The 27,051-nt window shown below is 62.4% G+C and overlaps 1 protein-coding gene across 1 annotated transcript; it reads right to left on the bottom strand.

Annotated features, from left to right (window-relative positions):
* Positions 1-437: 437 nt before the first annotated feature.
* ITGB2 (integrin subunit beta 2) lies at positions 438-25,185 on the bottom strand. The gene is made up of 16 exons (XM_042998936.1): positions 25,033-25,185; positions 16,847-16,907; positions 16,408-16,496; positions 13,285-13,465; positions 12,137-12,307; positions 11,330-11,571; positions 9,815-9,970; positions 9,315-9,410; positions 7,060-7,149; positions 6,127-6,267; positions 4,486-4,673; positions 4,150-4,394; positions 3,647-3,866; positions 3,246-3,451; positions 1,103-1,269; positions 438-926 (listed from the first exon to the last, which is right to left on the bottom strand). The coding sequence occupies exons 2-16, from the start codon at positions 16,902-16,904 to the stop codon at positions 864-866; spliced, it is 2,313 nt and encodes a 770-aa protein (XP_042854870.1). The 5' UTR covers positions 16,905-16,907; positions 25,033-25,185; the 3' UTR covers positions 438-863.
* Between the last annotated feature and the right edge of the window lie 1,866 nt (positions 25,186-27,051).

Here is a 27,051-nt window from a genome sequence, read left to right as displayed (position 1 = left end):
CCGACCCTGGCCCACACCCAGCCTGCCGACCTGTGCCAACTGGCGGGAACTCGCGTGTCCAGGGCACCACCGCTGGGTACCGACACGCACAGCGATCCCGCGACACCGGGCCGTTTCACTCGGTCGTGCGGCGCTGGGCGGGCAGGACTTCCAGGTCAGCCCTGTCCAGCCCGTGAGACACAAACGCTCCTCTCGGCTTGCCTTCTGCTGCCCCACCCCCAGGAGCAGGTGCAGATGGCTGGGTGGGGGGGGGGTGGTGAGAAGCTCATCTCCCAGCTCCCCACACGGCCCCTGAAGGCTTAGGAGGTGGGGCAGGGACGGGGGCAGAGAGGGCCATGGACACAGGCCAGCAGGTGAGGAAGGAGGAAAGAGAACAGACCCCCACGGCACGGCCCACAGTCGACTCGTGTCCTCTAAGCGTGCAGAGCCCACAGACAGCCTCTTCTGAAGTTTTATTAATTGTTTCTACACGCGTGACTGAAAAACAGTATACTCAATGGGATGGAACCTTATACCCTGAGAAGTTCAAGTATAAATAAATTTGTGCTGCCTTTAATGAGCCCACCACTCTTTTATGCGGGAAAACGCATCTAACCTTGAAAGACCCAAGCAATTCCTTCTTCACGTCTCTACGGAAAAGGTCAGACACATCAGAAGGGGGAGGCTGTTCCTTCTGATGGGTCCCTGTTGTCACCTGGCCATATCTATTGTTCTGAGAGCAGAAAAAAACAGTGGATTTTTGGTTAATGGGTGAAATGTTCAAGCGTCGTAAGCTGTGTCCGTGGAGGACCCGATGGAGGAGATGTGATTCGGGGGTGGTCCCATCCGGTCGGTTCAGACACCATTGTCTTCACCAAGTGCTCTTAACTCTCAGCAAACTTTGGGTTCATGACTGTCGTGGTGGCGCTCTTGAAAAGGGGGTTGTCCTGGTGGGAAAAGCGACGCGACTCATCAGTGCAGGACAAGAAGGAGCCAGGAGTGGGGGTGGCCTTCCCACAGTCCCAGCTCTAAGGATGAGCTTCGGGGACAGGTGGACAGAAGTCACAGAGGCGGGGGTCACAGGGGCGGGGGGGGGGGCCTGACCCCCAGGACAGCCACTCACATTGTTCCACTGGGACTTGAGCTTCTCCTTCTCAAATCGCCTGTACTCCCTGAGGTCACTCACGTGGGTCAGAACCTTCCAGATGCCCAGCAGGAGGATGCCGATGAGTACGACCCCCGCCACGATGCCCCCCACGATGGGGGCAACTTGGGGGCCCGCCGCACACTCTGAGGCAAGGGAGAAGTACGCACTCATGAGTGTTTCGGGCCCCACGTGTGCCCTGCCCCAGGACACAGTCCAGTGCTTAGGGGGACACAGCTTTCCCACCACTGGGCTCACCATCAAGGCAACAGGTGGGGGAGTGAACCACAGCCCCAGGCCCCGGCCAGGGAAGGGGCAGGGCAGGGCACAGACCAGGCCCTGCGGTTCCGGATGAAACTTAAAGGCCCCTCGTTTACACGGGAAGAAAGTGGGGCCAGGACGCCAGTAGCCAGGGCAGCCTGGACAGGACACCAGCCTCCTGAGCCAGCTGCCACCATGGACAGCCGGTGGCCCCGTCACCAGAACCTACTGAGACTGAGTCAGTACTCAGGCAGGTGCGGTGCCCGAGGCCCCCGACACACCTGGTAGCAGGGGTGAGGGATGAGGACTCGCCTAGTGAAAGCATTCCTGAGGAAACCAATGGCGGCGTCCTGGGGCCCCCACCCTCCTCCTCCAGGGCTCTGGGCTGCAGTGTGTCGGGCCTCAGCCCCTGACCCAGGGAACAGGGCCCTTATTTGCCTGACCCTGGGTGCCCGTGTTTTCATGCGCTCCATCATCCTGACCTTTCTAGCGGGCCTCGGCGTCCTACAGAGGTTAAACAACTTGGCCAAGGGTGCACAAAACCACGTGTGACCGAAATCTGCCCGTCAAAGAAACCTGGCGAGAGGTGTCCACCCTGGCAGGCCGGAACCTGCAGCCCCAGACTCAGGCCGTGAGCTCCAGGCCACACAGAGGGCCTGAGCCCCACCTGCCCCTCTGGGGTTCCCACCGCGGGGAGGGGAGCTGGGTGCGGGTCTCAGTCCCACTTGGGCACTGGCGGATGGCTTGCCCACACCTGCTGCATTCGCCTGAGCGCCTCGGCCCCCCAGCCTCTGTCCGTCCCCTCAACCTCTCTGAGTAGGAAAGGAGTGGGGTGCTGAGCGTCTGTGTGCCCTGAATGCCCCTGGGGGCCACCCCAGAATGTACCCCAAGGGGCATCGGTGTCCCTAAGTCCCAACACCCACACGTGCTTTGTCACCGTCACCCAACGTGTGCCCCCTAAAACCCGACCCGACCCCTACACACCATCCGCTGCTCCCGACCCCGTCCCCATGCTCCACTCAAGCGCAGGCTCTGTCCCCACGCCCCCGCCACCTCCACACCTAGCCTTGTCAGTGCCTCGGTGCCTGCGTCACGCAGAGGCCCTTTGTGGGTCCACGTCCGAAAATGCAGCTCAGAGTTGTCCCTCACTCTTCTGAAAACTGCCAACAGCCTCTTGGTATGTTTGGAGAGAGACCCAAATGCCTCCCAGGACTCACCGGGGCCCGTAAAGACCCAGCGCCAAGGGCCTCTGACCCCCCAGCCTTCACTTCGCTTTGTGTGGCTGCCCTCATCCTGCGGTCTCAGCTGCGAGGGTCCTCTTCCCAGAGACCTTCTGACCTCTGACCTCTGGGGCACCGCCCCCCTCCCGTCTTTGCACCTCTTGACCCTGACCACAGTCCTGCGCTGTCTCGGGTACTGGCATTTCAGGTGTTGACCCAGCGTGTCTCCATCCCCTTGGAAGGTGAGACCCCACAAGAACAGGACTGGCGTCCTCGTGTCCTTAGCCATTACTGGGCCAGGGACGGCCCTGGGCTGCAGCGACAGACTGCAGGCAGCATTTAGAAAGCTGACCCCCTCCAGGGCTGAGATCTCAGCGCGGGGATCTCCAAAAGCCCGCAGGGGTCCTCACACAGCTGTCCCTCGCCCAGTTCTCGGGACCCACAGCTCCAAGCCCCAGTCAGCTGTCAAGTAGGAGGTAACCAGCCTGAGAACCGTCCCCTGGCTCGGAGCACGGCCTCTCAGGTGTCACCGGTGAGGCAGGGAGGGGCCGGTCCAGGAGGACCACAGCTGTGGACAACTCGCCAACCCCCAGGCCGGCCTTCTAAGCGGGGAGACATTGGGGCCACCCCGGAAGTCTCACCTCGGCTGTCATCCACGTAAATGTCATAGCTGTCCCTGCCAACCCGCTGCCGCAGCGTGTAGGTGATCCAGCAGCCGTCCACGTCCCGCTCCTTGCACGTGCGCCCCTTTTCCGGGGGCTTGCTCAGCGGGCCCACATTACCGCACACCGAGGTACAGTTACTCCCCGAGTGGCTCGGGTCAAATTTCAGGCACTGGGCGCACAACCTGCGCAGGAGAGGAGCGTGGGGCTGAGCGCAGGTGCACGGGGTCTCAGGCGCCAGGAGGGCTCCCGGGTGGGGTGACGCGGGCGAAGGCTTCGGGGAGGAGGAAGGGGCTCCCGGAGGAGTCCGGGGGCAGAGCTGCGGGGACCCGGGAGCTGGAGAGCAGCATGGGTGCGGGCGGGCGGGGCGGGGCACTCACAAGTAGCGGCCGCAGGGCGACGGGCAGCCCAGGCACTCCAGGCACAGGGGCGGCTGGTAGCCGGTGTCACACTCACACACGTTGCAGACACAGCGGCCGCGCCCGTTGCACTCAAAGCCGTCGGGGTTCAGGCAGCCCCGGGTGGACCTGTCACACTGGCACGCGGAGCCCTCGAAGCCCGGGTTGCAGGAGCACTTGCCGCAGGAACAGGTGCCCCGCTCTGCAGGACGGCAGCCGAGACTCGGCCCCGCCCATCCGGCCCGCACCCGTCCATCCGTCCGTCCGCCTGTTTGTCTGTACCTGCTTAGCCCCATGCGGCTGCATCGGGCTCACTGGGTCCTCCCGTCCACGCCCCCCGCTCACCCGGGTCCACCCGGGTCCGTCCCTCCCCCCTTCCCCCCTCCCATCCTCAGCCCCGCTTACCTGGCTCTACCCGGGTCCACCCGTCCCTCCGTCCGCGTCCCCGCTCCCCCTCACCCCAGCTCTCCCTCACCCCTGCTCACCCTTGCCCCCGCAGACCAGGCCATCATAGCGCTCGCAGTTGACGTTGTCGCACTCGCAGAAGCGCCCGAAGATACTCTTGTTGGGGACGTCGCTCTGGTGGCACACGCACTGCCCGCACAGGCAGTCCCCCAGCCCCGAGCAGATGAGGGAGTTGTTGTCCCTCCGGCAGCTGCCCTCCAGCTCCTGACTGCTCCGGCCCTGCGTCTGGCATTCACAGTTCTTCCCGATGTAGCCGGCGTCGCACCTGCAGCGGGAGGGGCCCCGGGTCAGGCCCCCTTCTCCCAGAGCTGCGGCCCTGGGCCACACCGGCCCCACACCTGCCCGCACCACTTCACCTGCAGATGCCGCACTCCATGGAGCCCTTGTCACCACAGAGGCCGCGGTTCTGGCTCATGTCCCTGCACTGGCACTCGCACTGGGGAAGGACGTGAACGGTCACCGTGTCCGTGAAGCCCAGGGCCCGGATGACAAAGGACTGCTCGTGGATGCACTCTGTGGCCGTGACCTTCACCTGGAAGGTGATCTGTGGTGGAGAAGAGCAGGGCTCAGGCAAGGCCGGGACAGCAGGCTCCCACCCCGCTCCCGTGTCCTCGCCCTCGCCTGGACGTAGGGGTTTGTCCCGGGGCCAGGCCCGAGCAGGCAAGGGGTGTGTGCTTGGTCCCAGGCCTGGAGAGTACCAGCCCTTGCAGGGGCCCTTGCAGAGGCCCCGGAGCCAGAGGACGGAAGAGGGAAGAACACGAGACACCTTGCGATTCTCCAGGACTTGGGACTTGACATGAGAAAAGAGAGAAGGGCGTGGGGAGAGCCGGTGTCCGCGGTGCCAGAACGTGGGGGCAACAGGCCCACCAGAGCCCCGCCAGCCAGTCCGGATCCCGGCGCCCATCCCTTAACCCGAGCTCCTCGCATCCCTTCACCCGAGCCCCGCCCATCTCTTCACCCTAGCCCCGCCCATTCCTTCACCCGAGGCCCCCCACCCCCCCACCCCGCGCCCATCCCTTCCTGCTTGGACTCGGGCTGGGGCGAGGGGGGGGCTCTCTAGAATTTTTTTATCACACACGTGTTAATAAGGAGATTACATGACTTAAAAGGACGTGTATTTTCTCCTTATGTCTGGTATGCTAGGATGCCAGAATCCCACAGGAGGCCCTAGATCCTGGGTATGGACTTGTGCTCTGACCCCGAATACAGGCCCCACAGGAACCGGGTACGACAGCACAAAGCCCCACCACCCTCCCTGCGCGGGCAGTCAGCACAGAGCTCAGGGGGGCACCGGCTTGTCAAAAGCAAGGCACGGCCCAGACCAACTTAAATGAATTGCCACTGGGGCCACGAAGGTAGAGCAGAAATATCAGGAAAAATATATAAGAAGCAATCACCAATCATAAGATTGAATAAATCCCTGTGTGGGTCCACCCAGTGTGAGGGGAGATACTTCAGTAAAAATTTATGTGTGACATTTAGCGAGTAACATATCTGAAGGAATTCCAATGTCACATTTAAAACTGCAATAAAAGCGGTGTTTTGCTGAATATTAGTTCACAGCCAGAAAAAGGGAAAATTTAATTCTCATGGTCATAATAAATTCAAAATATTATGGAAATAACTTAAATATCAATGTCTTTATCTAATCATCTGTGTGGCCCATGCTTTAGTATCTTTGCAAAACACACAGCACACATATATACACACACCACACGCATATACACACGCACACACACACACGTACACAAATCAGGAAACCGGACCAGACTTGAGGTGTGTGGAAAGGACTCTGCTCCTTGCTGGACACACTGCCCAGCATCTTGCCCCAGGGGGCGCTGCCATCCCCTCTGTCCTCCTGCACCCGGGAGCCCTGTGTTGAGCAGTGTGCTGAGGGTGATACCCCCTGCTTGTCCCTGTGCTTGCCCCGTGTGCCTGGGTGCACTCCTAGCTGTGCCTGGGAGAGAACCTTCCCGACAGTCGGAATGGGGCCTCACCGGGACGTTGATCTGGACTCCGTCACAGTCCCCTCTGGGCTGGTCCACCTGTGATACTCCATTACTGCAGAAGGAGTCATAGGTGATTTTCAGGGTGTTGGGGACAGTGTTGTGGTCCAGAAAGACCCTGGAGGAGAGTTTCTGCCGGCAAAAAACGGCTACAGATTAGGGAGCTTCCTCCCGCTGTCCCCGGGCCCTTCCTGGCCAATGGCTCTGAGGCCTCTCCATTTCTCACCCCTCCCTCCTCCCCCCACATGCCCGCTGAGAGCTGGGGAGGCGCTAGGTCCTGTGCCCCGTGCAGGTGCGAACAAGGTTACCAACGCCATGGCCCCTCGAGAGGCCAGGAGGGCACAGATGGGGACAGACGCAGCCATGAGAACGGGGACTTGACAGTCCCGCCCACCACTGAGTGCCCAGTGCCTGGCACAGGGTAGGAGCTGGAAAACCCATTTAAGGGAGTGGGAGACAGACAGGGACAGAGAGGGAGAGAGAGGAACAGAGTCAGAGTGAGTGAGCGGGGACAGGTGACCGTGCCATCGGTGTGTAGACAGAAACACTGGGCAGCGGCTGGTGCTCAAGAGGTACTGCTCTGGGGGTTAGGGGCTCTGCAAGGGTACATGGAGCACACAGAACCCCCTCGACAGGGCTGTAACTCGACACCCTCATCGGGTGCTCTCGCCACCAGGAACTTTGGCCTACAAGGGGGCTCCGTATCGGGGAGGCGAGGTTCGGGCATGGGACGAGCCGCTCCATCCCCAGGGAGGGCACGGCTGCCCTTCGGGAAGAGCCAGGCTCCGTTGCCCAGGAGGCCTGACGGTGGCCCCAGGGGGCAGGGCACTTCTGTCGGGCCCACCCTTCTGTTGACCTGCAGCAGGGAGGGCGGGGTGCCTGCGACAGCCCCAGGGACCCCGGCTGAGTGCCAGGGGGACTCACATTGTAGGCGTTCTTAATGAGCTGCACCACGTTGCTGGAATCCTCTGACAGCTCCCCCACCGCTGACTTGGGGATGACCTCGGTGAGTTTCTGTTAGGTAAACAGACCACACGGTCACAGCTGCAGCCCTGGGGCCACGGGAGCCCATGGTTCCGTAACACCCCAGTTTCCTTCTTGGTCATAAAATGGCCCAGAGAGTCCCCCACCAGATATCTTATCGCGTTCAGTTAAGACAGCGTGTGGTCAGTGGCTCAGAAGCTGAGCACTTGCCGATTTCCTCGCTGTAAACACGCCCCCTCGGCCGAGCTCAAGCTTGTGACGTCACTGAACACAGAGCTGGGAAGAGCGCGCCTCACCGCCGTGAGAGTGTCCCCACCATGCGGCTGTATCAGGTGCAAACAACCAAGGGCATAGAGTCGTAGGACGTGCCAAAACCACCAGGATGGGATCAGTTCTGAGCATTTTAATGTGTTGATATAATTTAATTTTAATAACGACTGTGTGGGCGCCTGGGTGGCACAGTCGGTTAAGTGTCCGACTTCGGCTCAGGTCATGATCTCGCGGTTCGTGAGTTCGGGCCCCTTTTTAGGCTCTGCGCTGACAGCGTGGAGCCTGCTTGGGATCCTCTCCCTCGCTGCCCCTCCCCTACTCATGCTCTCTCTGTCTCTCTCTCTCTCAAAATACATAAATGAACTTAAACATTTTTTTAAAAAAAAGACTGTTAAGCAGGACTGTAATAATCGGCTCCAGTAGGACCCGGGTCAGCTGGTCCCGTGGCACCTGCACGTGGCAGTGTGGCGTACCTGGACCGCCCGGACAGCTCTGTGTTCCCTCCTTACCCTCACACTACCTCTCCCGGAAGGTTGCATCATGGCTCACTTACAGAACCGATGGTTGAGTCACTTCTCTGACCCAACGCCCTCCCGTAACTCCCCGGAGAGACTCCAGTCACCTCCACGGAGTCCACAAGGACTGTCACGGCCTGGCCACCAACGCCCTCTGGCCTCTGCTGCCCTCTCCCCTTCCCCCCCGGGGCGGGACCCCACCGTGACTCCGGGAAGCCGGGCTCCTGTCCTCTGACCTGCCTCCACTCTGATGCAGGTGTACCAAGGACAGTGCAACAAGTGCTCTCCTCACAGGCTCTGGGTCACCTCGATGTCCCTCACCCAGAGCCCCATGAGTCGGGGTCAGGAAACAGGCTCAGATCTGCCAGGGCACTGTTCATGCTAGTGGGTTTGGGATTCAAATCTCCTGCTTCAGCTTCTACCCCATCACCACGCTGTCCTGTCCCAATAGCAAATTACTGGGACCTGCTACGTCTGGTAGAACGGCCTCCAGGTCCCGACCTGCCCATGTTCACGCAGCCAGCACAGGTGGGCAGTCTTCTGTTACGAAGCCCCCGGCCCTGCGCTGAGCCACTGTCCCTGTGGTCGGGCAGGCTTCCGCTGCCCGCCTGCCCCAGGACGGCTCCTAGACACCTGCCCCTCCCCCTCCTCTGCGTCCCCTGCAGGGTCCTGTCCTCCTTTGGAGTCTGGAGAACTGACAGCAGGAGCTGCTGACTCTGCGACGCCCCCTCCCCGGCGCCCCACGCCTCCCACGGAGGGGGAGGGGCTGGCAGGTGCTCTCCCAGCCCAGCAGAGCTGAGAGGAGGCCAACCCGCCTCAAGCCGGCTGTGTGCACACGCAAAACAAACACGGTGCCGGACCGAGGGCAGGAAGGACGGAAGAGAAACTGCCCCAGGAACAGAAAGTTCCCCATGTTCTAGAAGGATGGAACAAGAACAGTAATTCCGTGAAATCAGGACAGACCCAGGGTTCCCAAAGCAGAGAAGGAAGTGTCAGTGTGTGAGAGAGTTGGCTTCTGAGTGGCGGGGCAGCTCTGGCGGGGGCCCAGGGCTCTGCAGGGTATCCGGGGGTGCTTCCTGGTGAAATGCCGCCGGCCTGAGGTCCTGCACTTGCCCATATGTGCCTGATAAACGCGTGAACCGCACGTGTTGGGACATAAAACAAGAAGGAAGCCTCTGATCTGCAGAAAGACTTTCTACGTTGTAGCAAAAATGGAAACATGGTGACTGGATTTCACCCACAGAGAACATCCTTCTTCCTTCCTCCAACCGCACAGAGCCCAGAGTGGGCGCCCCCGCCTGCCGTCGCCCGTCGCCCGCCCAGGCGCAGCTCAGCCCGTAGAGACGCAGGGTGCCAGCACCACTGACATGCCCGTGCCCGCCCTGCTGCTCAGGACCCGATGCCACCGACCTCATAGGTTTTCACCATTCTCCTGGTCACCGCGAAGATGGGCTGGATGTTACTTTCAGCCAGTTTGTGAGCCAGCTGGCCCACCGACGGGTAGTCCTGGTGGGGAGACAGACGCCTGGTCAGCCGGTCCCGGGGTTCAGGGACACACCACCAGGCTATCCGGCCACTCCCACCTGGGGCCCAGAGGCCCAGCCTCCCACCCCCGGACGATTCCACGGTGCAGTTCGATCCACTGCAGGTGAGGGCAACTTCCTGTGACGGGTGCTGACCTTTCCAGACCAGAGGATGCCCAGCTTCTCCATGCTGAGGGGCGGCGTGCCCCACGAGGAGCTGTGCCCGCCTGAGGTGTGGCCCCCTTGCGCCAGCCCCCTGGACCCCTAGCGCTGCCTCCTTGCTCCCCTGGGGCGGAGCCCAGGTGGGCCTTCCCTCCCAACCCCCCCCTCCCCCCCCCCCCCGCCCCCGTGCCACCCACTCCCTCCCAGGACCGGAAGGCCACCTACAAATTCATTGCTCCTTTTGTACATGTTGTCTTCCAGGTGACAGCGGCCGTCATTGGGGGTCAGGATGGCGCCCAGCTTCCCGTCACCCGCAAAGTGGAAGCCGTCGTCCGTGGCGAACACCAGCAGCCGGGTGACATTGCGCCAGCCGATTTCCTCCTGAGAACACAGCAGAGTCAGCGGCCTCGGTTTCCCCAGTGGGCAGAGCGCGGCGTGGGGGCTGGAGCCAGGCGGCCCCTCTCATACAGCACCTCCGCCGGGACCGGCCGCGGGGCTCGGGGTCCCCGTGTCCAGGCCGGATTCTAGCACCGTGGCCTGCTCCTGAGGTGTCTGCGGGACAACCTCCCGATGGCCGCGCCCACGCACAGGCCGCGCTGGGGGTTCCGACCAGGGACTGGGAAATACCCCACAGAAGGAAAGAAGACACTCACGGAAACGTTTACTACCGTGTAAAAACGTGGCAGACACAAAAGATGACAGAACCTGAGGACACGCAAAGGGACAGGGCAAGCCCGGGGACGTTAGCGGCCCGTGTCGTCCACGGGACAGCACGCGGAAATGGAAATGTGCGTCTGGGGTGCAGCAGGAGACACTGGGAGATTGGAATCGTCCGAGTCAAGTCGTGCATTTACATCATGACCAGCGGGCGGGAAGGCCAGGGTCAGCAGGGGGCAGGGGGAGGCCTGCTGGGGCCAGGGGCGGCAGACACGGCCACTTAGCGCACATGCCTGGGGACGCCTGGCAGGGGACGCTCCCTCTCCCTGGGTTTGGGGGCGTTCTGGGGAGCAAGGCTGGTCGGGGCCTCCCCTTGGGTGGGGTCTGGGGACCGGGGCGGGGCTTCCCCTTGGGTGGAGTCTGGGAACCGGGGCTGGACGGGGCCTCCCCTTGGGGGGTTCTGGGAACCAGGGCTGGGCGGGGCCTCCCCCTGGGAGGTCTGGGGACTCGGTCTGGGCGGGGCCTCCCTTTGGGTGGGGTCTGGGGATCTGGACGGGCCTCCCCTTGGGGGGTTCTGGGGACCAGGGATGGGCGGGGCCTCACCTTGGTGGGTATGGGGACCGGGGCTGGGCGGGGCCTCTCCTTGGGGAGTTCTGGGGACCGGGGCTGGGCGGGGCCTCACCTTGGAGGGTCTGGGGGCTTGGGCTGGGCGGGGCCTCCCCTTGGGTGGGCTCTGGGGACCCGGTCTGGGCAGGGCCTCCCTTTGGGTGGGGCCTGGGGATCTGGACTGGGCCTCCCCTTGGGGGGTTCTGGGGACCAGGGCTGGACGGGGCCTCCCCTTGGGGGGTTCTGGGGACCAGGGCTGGGCGGGGCCTCCCCTTGGGGGGTTCTGGGGACCAGGGCTGGGCGGGGCCTCCCCTTGGGTGGGCTCTGGGGACACGGGCTGGGCGGGGCCTCCCTTGGTGAGGGTCTGGGGACGGGGGCTGGGGGGGGGGGTCTCCCTTTGGGGTTGGTCTGGGGACCCGGGGTGGAAGGGGCCTCCCCTGGAAGGGGTGTGGGGACCCGGGCTGGGCGGGGCCTCACCTGGCAAGCGGCGACCTGCATCATGGCGTCCAGACCGCCCTCGGGGGCGTCCAGGTTTCCGGAAATGAGCTGCTTCCCCACCTCGGTCTGGAACTGGTGGGAGTTGTTGGTGAGCTTCAGCACGTGCCTGAAGGCGAACGGCGCCTGGCACTCCTTCTCTTTGTTGGGGCACGGGTTCTTCAGCTTCTCGGGGTGCGTGTTCACGAAGGGGAGCACCGTCTTGTCCACGAAGGACCCGAAGCCTGAGGGGTGGGCGGGACGAGTGGGGTGGGCAGGAAGCCCGCCCTGGAGCCTCTGTTTTCCTACTGCGCAGCAGGGCACGTGTGCACGAGTGTGATCGTGTACGAGTGTGAGCACGTGCACGCACGGCGTGTGAGCGCATGTGCACGGATGGAGGGTGTGCCCGTGCGTCCCTGCACACGGCTCGGGAGGAGGCAGACGGGGGAGTCAGGCGTCCCCTTTGCCTTACGCACGTGTGTGCCCGAGACTCGCACGTGGCAAGTGAGTCGGCGCAGGTCAGGACGCTGCCGGTTTGCCGGCTTCTGTCTTTGCCGGCGTGACTGCTGTGCGGCCCCGGCCTACTCTGCTGACTATTTGTTTTTTTAATGAGTAGCACGGTAGAGGGTTTGTTTTTTGAACATATCAGAAAACAAAGGAGAAGGAAGGAGAGGAGGTGGAGGGCTGGATGGCGTTGACAGCGCCCGGGGGGCCTGCGTGGGGCCCTGGCAAGCCCCCCCCCCCCCAGTGCCCTGCCTGGCAGAGGCCCGGGGCAGCAGGGCCGGCCAGGACTGAGGGGGGGAGCCTCACCGATGCGGCCCGACTCGGTGATTTCGTTGAGAGCCCGGAGCAGATCACCCCCCAGCTTCTTGACGTTGATGAGGTCGTCCAGCATGGAGTAGGAGAGGTCCATCAGGTAGTACAGGTCGATGGGGTAGCCCTTGGCCCGCCGGAAGGTCACGTTGAAGGCAGCCGCCTGACCTGTCGGTAGGGACGGGGCAGAGAGAAGGCATCTCAGGGGCACTGACCTGCCCCCCACAGGTCCCGAAATGTTCACTATAGCCCCCTTCTCCGTGGCCCGTGGACGAGTCACAGGGCGCCCAGCTAGATGGAGCATTTGGACCACGCACACCGCTGAGCGCTCGTTCGTCAGGCGCTGTCGAGGTACACGTCTACTTGGCTGTCCCTGCAAGCCACGCTCTGTGCCCCCAGCATGGGGCAAACCCAGCCATCCCGGTGCAGGCCCCCTTCCCGATCACGTCCCCTCTGGCCCCTGTCTGAGTCACAACACGTTCTCATGTGATTGCTGGCTTATTTGTCCCAGACCTAGGGCGCCCCGTCACATAGCAGATGCTCAATAAATCGCCAAAGATCAGGGACGGCGTGACTGAGTTGTCTCTCTGTCCCGTTTCCAGCCCCCAGCTCCCTGCAGGACTGCCATCACGGAGGTGAGGCTGAGGGACAGACTCCACCCCGTCCTGCCCTGGCCTGTCCACTGCATGGTCCTGCTCCTTCCACCACAGCCACCTTCCCAAAGGGCACTTCTTAGGGCACTGGCAGGGTTCTGCGGTCAAGTCAGTTTGAGCAACACTGATTTAAACAGTCATTCGAGTTCCTTGGCTACAGGACTTATCAGAGCCTTTGCTCTGCCAAGAGCACCTGGCATTCTGAGAGTGGGACAGAAGAGTGTTTCCCAGATGGTTGCTTCTCCCTTTTGGAAAGGACGCAGAGCAGAGGCACATAGCCACGGGTGGTGGGTGTGGGGGCGCCCTCCTGCAGGCAGAGGGGACGGGGCCACAGGGGTGCTCAGACTCCATCCTTGGGGTTTCCAACCGTCCTTGGATTCCTGCCCACCTTGCTGTCCGACCTGGCACATGGACACTTGTGCCATCGGTCAGCCCTGGCACCCAGAGCAACCGACACGCATGCTCCTCGTCTGTGGCCGAGGCCACGCCTACCTGGTCTCAGGTAGAGTGTCACTTTCTGTGGGGACAGCTGCTTCTGGACGCCCTCCTGGTCGTCGTGGGTCTCGGCCAGGCTCCTGGGGTCTATGATGTCGTCGGCTGCACATCCCTTCAATAGCAGCTGCTCCCGGGTGTCACAGCGAACGGAGTCTGGCTCCCCCAGCCCAGTGAAGTTCTGGGGGTGGGATCGGGGGTCAGGAGTCAGGAGGAGGGTGGAGAAAATGTGGGGGCCACACTGTGGGTGCTGCATGAGACTGGCCCTCGGGGTCACTCGAGGAGGCTGACCCACCTTATTCCCACCTGGGATTCAAGACAGGTGTCCTTGTGGGGGTGGGGCGGGCGGGAGGCTGGGCAGCCGGGAAGACACCTGCCTTCCAGTGGCCCCTCCGTGGGGCTCCTAGGTCCCCCCGGTCTGGGAACCAGCCGTCTGCCCTCCACTGCCTCCGGCAGCAGAGATGACGGAAGGACCGATGTCTCCAGCCCCGGGCTGGCCCATGGCGGGGTCCCTCAGCAGCCCCAGAGCCGGGAGCACCCGGCAGGGGTGTCCACGCCCTTCAGCAGCCTTCATCGGAGGCTCTGCCCTGAGAAAAGGCACGTGGCACCCGGGGAGCCCTGGGTCCAGGGCAGTGTCCTCACGACCCCACGAAGACCCCTGGGTTCTGACAGCACGGGGCAGGAGAAGGGCCCGCGTTCGGTGGCACCAAGGGAGGACACGCTAAAGACAGGTGTGCGGCTCTCTGCTCCTTTCACAGAAGGAGGCTCAGGAAGGGTAAGGCGGCCACGCAGGAGGCCGGCCCGGTACAGCCGGGGCCACGGAGGGGCCACGAGGGCTGGCGCTTCCTGGGCTGCCTGTCTGTCCCTTTGGAGCTCTGTCGGTGCGTGAAGTACTTGAGACATAAAGCGAAATCCACAGGAACAGACAGAGTCCCAAACGGGATCCCCGTGGAAGGAAGCGAGGCCAGCTCTATCCCCAAGGAACGGAACGAGCCCACGAAAGGGAAGGGAGAAATCTAAGTGGCTGGCAGAGGTTTCCCCCCCGGGCTGTGGCCGTGCCGCATCCGAGCAGAGAGACCCCACCACACCCCACTTCTCTGTAGGCTGCTGGTGGCCGGGGTGCGGGCTGGCAACTCGGAAGCCGCTGCCCCCGCCTCGTAGGGTTGAGAAAAGGAGGACGTGTACTGCAGCTATCCGGAGGCAGGCTTCTCGAGAAAGGGAACCAGAACCTTCAGAGCAATGTCTGATCCCACCCTTGGGGCCAGGAGAGTGCGGCTGGGCCTGGAGCGTCTGGTTGTTCTGGAGTAAGAAAGTGCTCAAAAAAAGTGATGAGGGCACAGGCTGGCGGCGGGGGGTGGGGGGGTGGGGGTGGGAAGGGTCCCAGTGGCCAAATGTGAAACCATTTGAGCCTCAGAATGACGGCGATAGATTGTAAAGCTATTGAATAAAATAAAAATCTATGGGGTCTACACTGATGAGAGAGAAGAGACTGTAGGAGCCGTTGCGGGAGTCCGTGAAGTGGACACCACCACTTGGCAGCCCTCCAAGTGACAAGTGATTCGTGCCCGAATCACCTACGGGTGCCAACCTGAGCGGGTGTAAGCCTGGCGGGGAGCGGAATGTTTCCTGGCCTCGGCGCATCTCCCCACAATTACTTACTAACCGCAAGGAGTGAATAATGACATCATGGCAGAGACGCCGGGCAGTCGCCCCCTCGGCTGGGCGGTCCACACTGGCATCACCAGTGTTGGGACGCGGTGACAGCACGAGTCCCGGGCGGGGCTCCGGCCAAAACGCACGCTCTGGGCCCAATCGGAGGGGAGCCGGGCAAGCCCACGCTGAGGGCTTGCACACACCTGCTCCCCTGAACTCCGGGGAAATGTCAATGACGTGATGACGCAGAGCGAGGGGCGCCCTGGATTGGAGGCGACTAGGGGGACAGAACACCTACGTGCAGAGCGTGACCCTGGGGCACCACACAGACAGAGGGAGATGCCATCGAAGGCATTATTGGAACAACTGGCAAACTTTGTGTAGAGCGTGCAGGGGTGATGAGGTGCCACGGGCAGTGTGGAGCCTTGGAAAAGTGTTTTGTGGTACTCTGAGGGGACGCATTGTGGTTAAGGACCCTTGAAGTATGAAGAATTAAGGGTGCCCCAGGGTGGGAGGGTATGGTCAGGATCCGGGGGTCCCCCGGGGCGGGAGGGCACGGTCAGGATCCGGGGGTCCCCGGGGCGGGAGGGCACGGTCAGGATCCGGGGGTCCCCCGGGGCGGGAGGGCACGGTCAGGATCCGGGGGTCCCCCGGGGCGGGAGGGCACGGTCAGGATCCGGGGTCCCCCGGGGCGGGAGGGCACGGTCAGGATCCGGGGGTCCCCGGGGCGGGAGGGCACGGTCAGGATCCGGGGGTCCCCCGGGGCGGGAGGGCACGGTCAGGATCCGGGGGTCCCCCGGGGCGGGAGGGCACGGTCAGGATCCGGGGGTCCCCCGGGGCGGGAGGGCACGGTCAGGATCCGGGGGTCCCCCGGGGCGGGAGGGCACGGTCAGGATCCGGGGGTCCCCCGGGGCGGGAGGGCACGGTCAGGAGCTGGGGGCGTCCCAGGGGAGGAGGATGTGGTCAGGAGCTGAGGGTCCCTCAAGGGAGGGGTTCTCTCTAGGAGGAGGGTGGGCCTGGGACAGGAACTGTCAATTTAGGGACTGTGCCCTGGAGGTCTTATTATGGGTAAAACATAAAAACGAAAAAACGCAGCGGAGGAGTTAAGGTCCCGACACAGAACCGCCCACAACTTCTCCCCTGAAAGCTGTGTCCACTTCCCTGTGTGTCTCCTCGTGGTCTGTGGTCTGTGGTCAGGGCTCGTGCCTGGGCAGGGGGCACAGAGCAGGGGTCCGCCTCCCCTGGGGCTGCCCCGGGGTGCGGCCAAGTCTGCCTGTCCCTCTGACAGTCCCGTGCCCCTGGGCTGTGCCTGCCCCCCCCCCACGTCCCCCCGGAAACAGAGGGGTGGGCGCCCCTGGGTGCCAGCAGCTCCAGAGGCAGAGAGAGGGCGCCCGGCGGGGGGGTGGGAAGGGGGGAAAGGCAGGCCAGGTGTGGGGGCCCTCGGCGGGCGCAGCCTAAGGCGGCTCTTACCAGCTTCTGGCACCAGGCACAGCCGGGGCCCGACTCCACGCAGTCCCGGCAGTTGCTGCCCTTGAACTTGGTACACTGCTGGCCGAGGGCTGGGGGCAAGATGAGGCGGCTCCGTGAGCGGCGGCCTGCGCTGGCCAACCCCACACGGAGCCACGGGCACTCGGGGCGGCGGAGCTGGGTGCGGGTCAGGGGGTGGGTGGGGGAGGAGGGGCAGCCGGAGCACCAGGAGGGGTGGGAGGAAACCAGGCTTCGCGGGAGGGGGAGTGCAGGGAGACTGAGGCCCGTCCCTGGGACTTGTTCCCAGGGGCGCTGCCCCTCCAAGGCTGGAACTCGGCCCTGGAGGATGCGGGGGGGGGGGGGGAGGAAAGGGGCGAGCCCCTTCCCCCCCCCCCCCCCCCCCCCGGCACGGACCGCATGGCCCTGCCTGCGCGGAACTCACCGGACCAGAGGGCGAGCAGACCCACCAGGGTGAGGAGCGGGAAGTGCTGGCACAGCATGTCCTGGGGACGGAAGGGGTCTCAGTGACGGGGCCTCGGACCCCACACTCTCCAGACTCTCCGGCTGGCTGGCCCACAGACGCGGCGCCCGAAGGCCCTGTGCCTGCTGCCCCGGGGTGGCCAGCCCCCGGGAGAGGCCGAGTGCCCGAGGCGGGCTGTGCTGGCAGCAGGAAAGGAGGCCTGAGCGGCGTGGGGCTCACTGCTGAGCCCACCAGCCTCCAGGGAGGAGCAGGGAGTGGGCCTCCCTCCAGGGACACGTGTGCACGCAGGCGCACACCCGGGACACCCCCCCCCCCCGCTGCACCCATCACACACACACACACACACACACACACACACACACACTGCACACTGCATGTGTGAGGCTGCACCCGTGGATGGGGGCTGTGGCCACCGTGTGCCCGAGTCCTCAGTGAACTGAGTGCCGATCTCAGACCAGAGCCTGGGCTGGCCCGGGGCCTCCTGGCAGCTGCAGAACCAGTATGATGGGAGCACCTGCCGGGAGCCAGCCTAGCCAGCCGCCCTGCTCAGACGCCCCTGCGGGAGGGGAAGTGGGTGCTGCGGAGCCCACTGCTGCCTTGTCCGAGGCCACAGCCCTAGGCCGCCAGCGTTCTGTGTTTCCTGACGCACACCTGCCGTCCTTAAACACCCAGCACCTGACGTTCGGCGTGGACAGGGCCCCGACACTGCCTGGTCCTGATGTTCCCAGATGCAAGGTCGTTGGGGCGAGGCTGGGGACGGGTGTTCAGGTTCTCGTTCTGGTTCCTCAAGGCAGACCCGGCACCTTCTAACCCACCGCCCGATGGGCAACACCTCCCTCGCCGGGATGCCACCCTCCCCTGAAGGCGCCCCGGGTTGGGGGCTGCCTGATCCTGGCTGGGCCCAAAGCACCGATGCCCCAGGTCTCAAATCCTCAGCTGGCTGTGGTCTTTCCACCAGACCAAGAAGGCAAACAAGGTGTAGGGGAGCCAGGAATCGGGAGCTAGCAGGCAGGAAGGGGGTCGCATTCTACCAGAAGCAAACATCCAGGGGCGCCTGGGTGGCTCAGTTGGTCGGGCGTCCGACTTCGGCTCAGGTCGTGATCTCACAGTCTGTGAGTGAGTTCGAGCCCCGCGTCGGGCTCTGTGCTGACGGTTCAGTGCCTAGAGCCTGCCTCGGATTCTGTGTCTCCTTCTCTCTCTGCCCCTCCCCGGCTCACACTCTGTCTCTCAAAAATGAATAAACGTTAAAAGATCAGTACAGCCCACCCAGAACGTCACGTGAAGGCCGGCTCGTCTCCCGAGGGCAGGCCTCTGAGGCCCTGGGGCTCCCCACCCCCTGACACTGCCTGGTGGTGGCCGGCCAGGAGGGTGACCTCGGGGCCAGCAGAGGCCCTGACCCAGGGCCCATGGTCCCTGCCTTGCCTGCTGGGCTCAGATGCGGCCTGTAGGTAGGTCCCCGTTTGCACCCCTGTAACCCGTGTCTCTGCACCCAGAGGCTCTGGGTGAAGGAGAACCAGCCGGGGCTCCCCTGCTCCCGTGGCGGTGTTCCTGTGCGTATTAGCCCCGTCCAGTCTCAAGTTCCCATCTTTTTGGAGGTGCCCCTGCTCCCTGGTCCCCACCAATATTATGATCAGGACGCAGAAATGTCAAAACAGAACACTCCATCCTTCCTGTTCAGGGTCAAAATTGCAGAAGCCACGTGGCACTGTGGCTTCCTGGGTCATAGCAGTGGCCACATGGGCCCAGGCAGCAGTCTTCAGTTCACTGCGGCCAAGCCCGTTCACGAAAGAAAGCCCCTTGTCTCCCACTGTGGGTGCGTGGGGCTCAGGCGAGGCCGGTCCCGGTTTCCATCTGGCCCCTCCAAAATTCCACAGCTGACCGCCGGTGCAGACCAGCCCGGGGCTGACCTGGCCACCGCCCCAGGCACATTCGGTCTGTGGGTACCGGCCCCCTAAACAGGAGGCCAAGTGGAGGGTGGAGACCCTCCCCAAGTGCCCAACCATGCCTGCGCTCCCGCAGGGCAAGCCCGTGCCACAGCCCCGGGGAAGGGGCACGTGCTCTCCTGTGGCCACAGACTGGACCCCAAACATTCACAACAACCAGCACAAGAGCTCCTGGGGTCCTCGCATGGGGAACGGAGACCAGCGGCAGGATGTAAACCTGGGTTCCCGTTTTCCCGACACACTCCTCCCACAGAGAGGGAGGGAGCCTTGATTACGGTAAGAGGTAAGACGGCCCACAGGCTGTGATGTCCTGACATTGACCACAGGAAGCCGGGTGGGGGCTGTGGCTGCCCTCTCTCCACGCGATCCTGGCCTGCAGGAGATGGGGGCGGCCACGGAGGACCCGCGTGTCCCCCAGCCTGGTGGGGTGGGAGCGGGGTGGGCGGGGTGCCCCGACACAGGGTGGCTCTGGCCCGCAGCCAGCCCTCCTCTCAGCCTCGGGCGGGTGGGGGCGGGTGGAGCCCCCTCCTCCCTGGGCCTCAGGGGGCGGGGCTGCGGTGCACCTGCCCGGCAGGCAGGACTGGCCCTCAGAGGCCAGGCCTCGCCTGAGACCAGCATCCTGGAGCCACACAGACCGGGCCCCCTCTGAGCGCAGTCCTGCAGCCCGGCTCCCGCTACAGCACAGGGTGTGGGTGCCCGAGCCCTGATGGCCGCCCTGGCACACTGCCTCGGCTTCCTGTGAGACCGCAGCTCTGGGTGGGGGCAGGCTTGGAGAGCACTCCAGTGCACCCCGGCACCCGGCACCCATGGGCACCCGACTCGTCAGGACCCTGGCTCGGGAGCTGGAGGGCAAGTGGGAGGCCCCGGCTGAGCAGGGCAAGGAGGGGGGGCCCAGCCAGGAGTCCTAAGGCGCGGGCACCCTGCTCTAGCAGCCCCCAGGCCTCACCGACCCGGACCCGGACCCGAGCACGGCCCCTCCGGTGCAAAACCTGAAGTCTAGGCAGCTTGAGCTACCCCAGGCCCTCCACGACTGTGAGGACTCTGCCCTCGGGGAGGCTGCTGGCACAGCCTGGGTCCAAACTGCAGGAAGTGGTGACTCCCGAGTCACGGGCAGGGTCGGCCCCCCCAGACCCAGAGACCCGGGCCCCGAGGCACCCAGTGGACGCAGCTGACCAGGGTCTCCTTTGGCAAGAGTAAAGCCCTTAACAGCCAGGTGAGAGGGCAGGGAGCATCCGAAGAACGACACGCTACATTCCTCCCCAATCTCTCACACACAAACACAACCCATATTTGGTAAAAGACAAGAAAAAGCAGAAACATTAGAAAGAAAAAAACTTCGGGCAGCATGCCGAGGGAGTGCACAGTGTCTGACTCAGGACAGTAAGCTGGTGTCAGATCAGGTTTCCCGTCAAAGAGGAGGCGGAGAAAAAGGCAAAAAAAGTGTGGGGGCCCGTGTGGCTCGGTCGGTTGAGCGTCCGACTTTGGCTCAGGTCGTGATCTCACGGTCCGTGGGTTCGAGCCCCCCGTCGGGCTCTGTGCTGACAGCCTGGAACCTGGAGCGTGCTTCGGATTCTGTGTCTCCCTCTCTCCCTGCCCCTCTCCTACTCGCACACTGTTTCTCTCTCAAAAATAAATAAGCATTTAAAAAATGAAGAAGAAAATCCCTTCGGAAACTTCCTCTATCTCTACCCACGCAACTTAAAAGTATATAACCAATTGTTCCTGACGCCCCCAGTATCCCTCTTTCTGCCCACGGTCCTGTGCCCGTGCTTTAATAAAACCACCTTCTTGCACAGAAAACGTCTTAAGAATTCTTTCTTGACCGTTCCCTCCCGGCCCACATCACATCAAAAGATGAAGGTTTTGCAAAAGTACAAACCCTCACGTTAGGCCACTCCAGGTCCCCAGGGCTCACTGGCCATCAGAACGGCTCAGGCCTGTGGGGTCAGAAAACCCACCGACCTGGGTTTACGGGCCCAAATCAGGTGATGGAGGGTGGGCGAGGGGGAAGGCTCTGGCGAGGAAGTTCAAAGATGGGAGGCAGCCCCCCCCCCCCCACCCCCATGCGGTCCTCATCCCCGGAGCCTGCGGACTCAAAGCTGTTTCATGGTGAAAAAGCCCATGTCTACCAGGGATCTGAAACAGGCACCAGCCTTCTTAAACCAAAAGGCAGAGTATGGATATGGAGTCGCTTCTGCGTTCTATAAAAACACAGAATGGACAGAAGCTGGCTTCCGCGGGGGCGGCTGGAGCCACCACCTGCTGAGCACGGAGGCTCCGGACAGACCCAGGGCACAGAAAGCGCAGTGAGGCCAGAGGACGCAGGGCCTGTACGCTCCCTGGACCCCCAGCCCTACAAAAGTGTCTGCGAGGCACGTCGACCGTTGCCCACCTCACCCCGCGAAGTCTGACGGCACACATTGCAAGGGCCAGTTTCTCAGCATGTGGAAGAAGACGAGACACCCTCCCACGTATCAACTAGACATTTTAAAGAGCTCAGGGGCGCCCGGCTGGCTCAGTCAGGAGAGCATGCGACTCTTGACCTCAGGGTCGTGAGTTCCAGCCCCACGCTGGCTGCAGAGATTACTTAAATAAATAAAACTTTGGGCACCTGGATAGCTGTCGGATGAGCGTCCGACTCCGGCTCAGGACGTGATCTCACGGTTCGTGGGATCGAGCCCTGCATCGAGCTCTGTGCTGACAGCTCAGAGCCTGGAGCCTGCTTCGGATTCTGTGTCTCCCTCTCTCTCTGCCCCTCCCCTGCTCTTGCTCTCTCTCTCTCTCTCTCTCTCTCTCTCTCTCTTTCTCTCAAAAATAAATAAACGTCAAAAATAAATAAATAAAAAGACATTAAAAAAAGAAATTTTAAAACAATGTGATAAACACCTCTCAGGTCAGAGAGGAAGTCAAAATTATATTTGCAGACAACATCCTCTGTGCAATTCCACCTCTGTGCGGTGAAAACCCTCTGTGCAGGATGGGATGTGAAAATAGATGCCCGATGTGCTTTGGTTGCAGGTGAGGACAGGTGCACGTACGGGGACGGAAACGCAGAAGTGGGGGAAAGAGCAGGAAAGCTTTGGTAAGGGAGGCAGGAAATACACAGACGAGGGCAGAAGTCATGAATGGGAAAAGCGAACAAAAAAGCGAAAATCGACAGATCGGACCTGCTTCCTGGGAAAAGGCAACGACCTTGGTATGATGATCGCCAAGCAGCTTGGGGAAGAAGGGTCAAGATGGCAGCGGTGCTGCTGGGGGGCGGGGGGGGGGGCAGGGTGACCCTGGCTCGTGGCCCGGGGCTGAGTCAGAGACAGGGAGTGGGTTGCACCCCAGCCTTCAAAGGGGATGAGCAGAAGTGGGGGTTCCCCAGGAAGGGGCCTCCTTCACACCAGAGGCTGGGTAAACTCCGTGGAATTCGGGGACATAAAATGATAACAGAACCAGAAGAGTGTACCTCTGAGTCAGGAAACCTTCTGAGCATAAAACTAAGGAAGGAAATACCAAGAAGACAGACTCAAAACGGGTCATGATCTCACGGTTCATGAGATCAGGCCCCACGTCGGGTTCTGAACTGACCATGTGGAGCCCACATGGGATTTTCTCTCTCTCCCTCTCTCTCTCTCAAGATAAATAAACTTAAAAAGTCAGTGATAAAGAGGCAAGTGTCCCAAGAAAGGTGGTGGGCAGTCGTCACAGCCGGCTGACAAACATTTGACCAAGTGCGGCGGGCTAGCAGCCAAGTAGCCAACCCAAAGAGCCGGGCTTCCCGTCCACCTGTGCAGCTGGACAGCGGCCCGTGAAGCCCACCCTGTGGGCCCCGCACAGCGGCGAAAGTGGGCAAGCGCCTGTTCAGGGCAACTCAAGGTTCGTGGAAAAAGAAAAAGTGGATATATCCCAACGGGCCACGTGTCTGTCCGTCTGTGCCGCGCCGGGGACCCGGGCCGGGGGCTCACGCGGAAGCCGGGATCTGCTGGCTCCCTGACCCCCCCGGGAAGTGGGGTTTGAATTATACATTCGATTGTGGAGTCAGCTGGAGTCTGAACTACCGGTGGCCCTCGTCACGGGTGGGGGGCCTCCTCCACGGTGCACACAGGTCCTTCCCATCCCCGGAGAGCAGGCGGCATCCTCGGAACAGTCTGCAAGGCCCGTGGTCAGTGTTCCCGTCTCTCGTGAAAGCCCCAGGTGATGACCGTAATTTGCCCTGGGCCTCCTGCTGCCGCACAGGGCAGGCCGGCCACGGCCACGGCCACGGCCACGGCCACGACTGTAGGGCAGGGAGCTCCACCCAGGTTGCTACAGAGGCCAGAGGCTGAGCCTTCGGGAAATGATTTACTCTACCCCCTCCCATTCTGAGCAGCCCGCCCCAGCCCTCCCACCCCGTCCTCTCCCCGGCGGAGCTGATCCCTAACCTCACAGAAACCCCACATGGGCCACTGGAGTCAGCACAACCCTCAGTCACCTGGACATCAGGTGCCCACAGAGGGAGACCCTGTGCCTGCCTGGGATGTAGCACTGAGGTGTGGGCTCGGCCGCTGCCACCAGAACCTGGGGTCCCCCCGCCTTCCACCCCGCCCCTGGCTGCCCCTCCTCCTCGCCCACTCAGGGTCCCAGGTGCCCCCAAAGGTGGGGAGCCCAGCCGGGGACGGCAGAGCAGGACCCCAGCCCTGGGTTGGGGGAAGAGGACGGGAGCCAGGACGAGGTGAGACCAGGGGACCGAAGGGCGGTGTCGGCCGGGATCCAGGGGGACCCCGGGGCCCAGACGCGGCTCCAGGCCCCCCACTCCCAGGAGGCCTCGGGACAGGCCCCCAGGAGCCTGGCTGTGGGAGGCTTAGTCACACACCTATGTCTGTCCCCCAAAACTCAGCTCTCACACGACACCTTCACAGCATTCGGCCCGAGCTCGCAGACCTCTGACGGTCCAAGAGAAGCGGTGGACCCCTCAGCAGGAAAATGCACACGTACCACATGCACACCTACACACACCTACACCCCCCCACACCCATGCACACCTACACACGTGCACGCTTACAAGCGCACACATGGTGCACACCCCCTTGCACCCCCACGTCCACACACACCTACACACTCATATACACACGCACACTCACACGCAAGCACACACACAATGCACACCTATACACCCACACACGCCCATACACACATGCACACTCACATACAAGTACACACAACGCACACCTACATGCACCCCCACACCCATACACACATGCACGCACACACAAGTACACACATAATGCACACCTACACACACACACACCACCTACACACCCCCATACACACTGCACACTCACACATAAGTACACACCATGCACACCTACACATGCCCAGACACACATGCACACTCACACACAGGTACACACAACGCACACCTACATGCACCCCCACACCCATACACACCCTCATACACACACGCACACTCACACACAAGTACACACACAACGCACACCTGCACACACCCACATACCTACACACGCCCGTACACATATGCACTCACACACAAGTATACACACAACGCACACCCACACCCCCCACACCTCCACACACCTGACACACAACACGCTCTCACATACCTCACGGGCAACACATACACGCCTCACACTCAAATACTTATATAAACACACACATTTGCTCACACAATGCTCTCACACACGCACACACGTGTGCACCCTCTCACCCTTCCACAGGCACCCCCGCTCTCGCTCACACTCACCGCACACACCGCGGGAGGAGAGACCGCCACAGCCAGCCTCAGAGGCGTGGAGAGGAGGGTCTCGGGCAGGAAAAGGGAGGCGAGCCGAGGCCCGCCAGCGCTCCCGCGGCCCGGCCCCTCCGGGGGGGGGGTCTCGCCTGCCCTCCAGCCTCCTCCGGGCTCCACGCCTCGCAGCCCCCGTGGCGGGGGCTCAGGAAGTGCGTGTGGTTTGTCGAGAGCCCCTAGACCCAGCGACCGAGGCCCGGAGCTGCGCCCCGTCCTCCCGCCTGGGTCCCGTCCCCAGTTACAGCCGTCCCCGCCTCTTTGTGGCTCTGACCACGGGGGGCACAGCGCTCCCCCTGGCTGGAGTGGACGAGCCCAGGGTGGGTGGCGGGGACCAGGGCCCCCCCTCAGGGCTGGGCCGCTCCCCGGGGAAGAGCCGCGGGCCCAACCGGTCCCCCTTTAGGAAAGCGACCCCTGCCCCCCCGTCCCCTCACCTCGCTGATGCCCTGGCGACCTCGGTGGGGTGTCCCGGCTGGGCAGGGAGGGGGCTCCGCTCTTTACCGGGCTGGGCTGTCGCGGCGAAGACGGCCCGCGAGCCCCGACGGCGGTGAGGGCACAGTGCTTCCTGTTCCCACTGCTTTGGAGGAAGTAGTTGCAAGTGGCTGATTGCACCACAGGTGGCCCATCAGACCCCAGCCCTCGAGCTCTGCACGGGCTCCCTGTGGGGGTGTCCCAGGAAGTCGGCCCAAGCCCCCTCGCCCTGCCCTGCGCACGCACCACCCACCGGCGAGGGGCAGCGAGAGGGGGGAGCACGCCGCGGACCGGCGCGGTGGCCCCCAGGGCCCGCCCCTGGGCGAGGCCGTGGCCGTGCCCTGCAGGGACGGAGGACCTCGGGCTCGCGCCCAGGGGCAGGGGCCCGGCCCGCAGACTGCACTCACAGGAGAGGCGAGAGGGAGAGGTGCCGGGGACCCAGACCTCGGTCGTGGAAATAAAAAGCACGACAGGGACCGAGGAGCAGAATGCCAGGGTGAGAGTGAGCCGGTGGGCAGTGCAGGACCGGCGTCGGCACGGAGGCTGGAAGACGGAGACACGCGGTGCCGATGCCCACACCCAGCGGAGCCCCAGAGCCCAGGAGCGGCGGCCCGTGGACAGAGAGGGGCACGTGCCAGCGACAGGGGCTCCGGGTCCCGACCAGCCGGGCGAGAGGCCGCTGCGTGCCCTCAGGAGGCTTCTGACGCCCTCGAAGGACAGAACAGAGGGCAAGAAAATGCCACGAGGTGGGGGGCTGGGAGGGGGGACGGCGGGGAGGAGAGGAGACACGAATGGATTAGGTTCCCAAAGAAATGAAACCAGGCATGTTCAGATGAGCCAGGACTCAGACACCTAGCTCCCTACGCTCTGCGCAGAAGACGCTCTCCATCGAATAAACCCGGCAGGGGTACGCGGTGAGCCCACAGAAGTGAGCAAGGAAATTCGCAGAAATGATGAAGCCTACGTAACTATTGGTTTCATAAACAGCGGTGAAAGTATCGACGATCTGAAACAAAAATCCTTCGGAACCGGAACGGGAGATCGGGGGCCACTGTCGCTTCTCACACTCGTCAATGGACAATTTGATAAGAAATATTTCATGTCATATCTGAGAGCCATCCAAAAGCCTTCTTAAGGGGCACTGCGGTGGCTCAGTCTGCGTGTCCGACTCCGGCTCAGGTCGTGATCTCACGGTCTGTGACTTTGAGCCCTGGAACTGCTTCCGATTCTGTCTCTCCCTCTCTCTCTGCCCCTCCCCCACTCACACTCTTTCTCTCTCTCTCTTTCTCTCAAAAATAAATAAATAAACATTAAAAAAATTTTAGGGGCCCCTGGGTGGCTCAGTCGGTTATGTGTCTGACTTTGGCTCAGGTCATGATCTCGCGGTTCGCGAGTTCGAGCCCCGCGTCGGGCTCTGTGCTGACAGCTCAGAGCCTGGAGCCTGTTTCGGATTCTGTGTCTCCCTCTCTCTCTGCCCCTCCTCTGCTCACGTTCCGTCTCTCTCTGTCTCTCAAAACTAAATCAGTGTCAAAAAAAATTTTTTTTTAATGGTCTCAAAAGATACAACTCAAGGCCAAAAGCATTCAGTGCTTAAGGAACGATGGGGGCACGGAGTTTGTAATGCACGCAGAAAGCAGTCACAGGTCTTCCTGTGCTGAACAAAATAGCTGCGAAATACATAGAACGAAACTGACAGATACATAAGCAGACGCAGCGAACATCTTGAACACACCTGTCTCAGAAATGAACAGATGAAACAGAAATGCAAGTCAGGCCTACGGAGGATTTGGGGAATGGACGCCCTTCTCCCTAATTGACAAACACATCATGTATTAAGCCACAAAGGAAATCTCAACATTTTCTTTTTAATTTTGAGAGAGAGAGAGAGAGAGAGAGGTAGCAGGGGAGGGGCAGAGAGAGAGGCAGAGAGGGAGAGAAGCCCAAGCAGGCTCCACACCAGCAGCGCAGAGCCAGAGGTGGGG

Source organism: Panthera tigris, chromosome C2 (assembly GCF_018350195.1).
Source record: "Panthera tigris isolate Pti1 chromosome C2, P.tigris_Pti1_mat1.1, whole genome shotgun sequence".
NCBI lineage: Eukaryota > Metazoa > Chordata > Mammalia > Carnivora > Felidae > Panthera > Panthera tigris.
The sequence above is the reverse complement of the archived record's forward strand: the minus strand, read 5'-3'. Positions and strand labels throughout refer to the sequence as shown.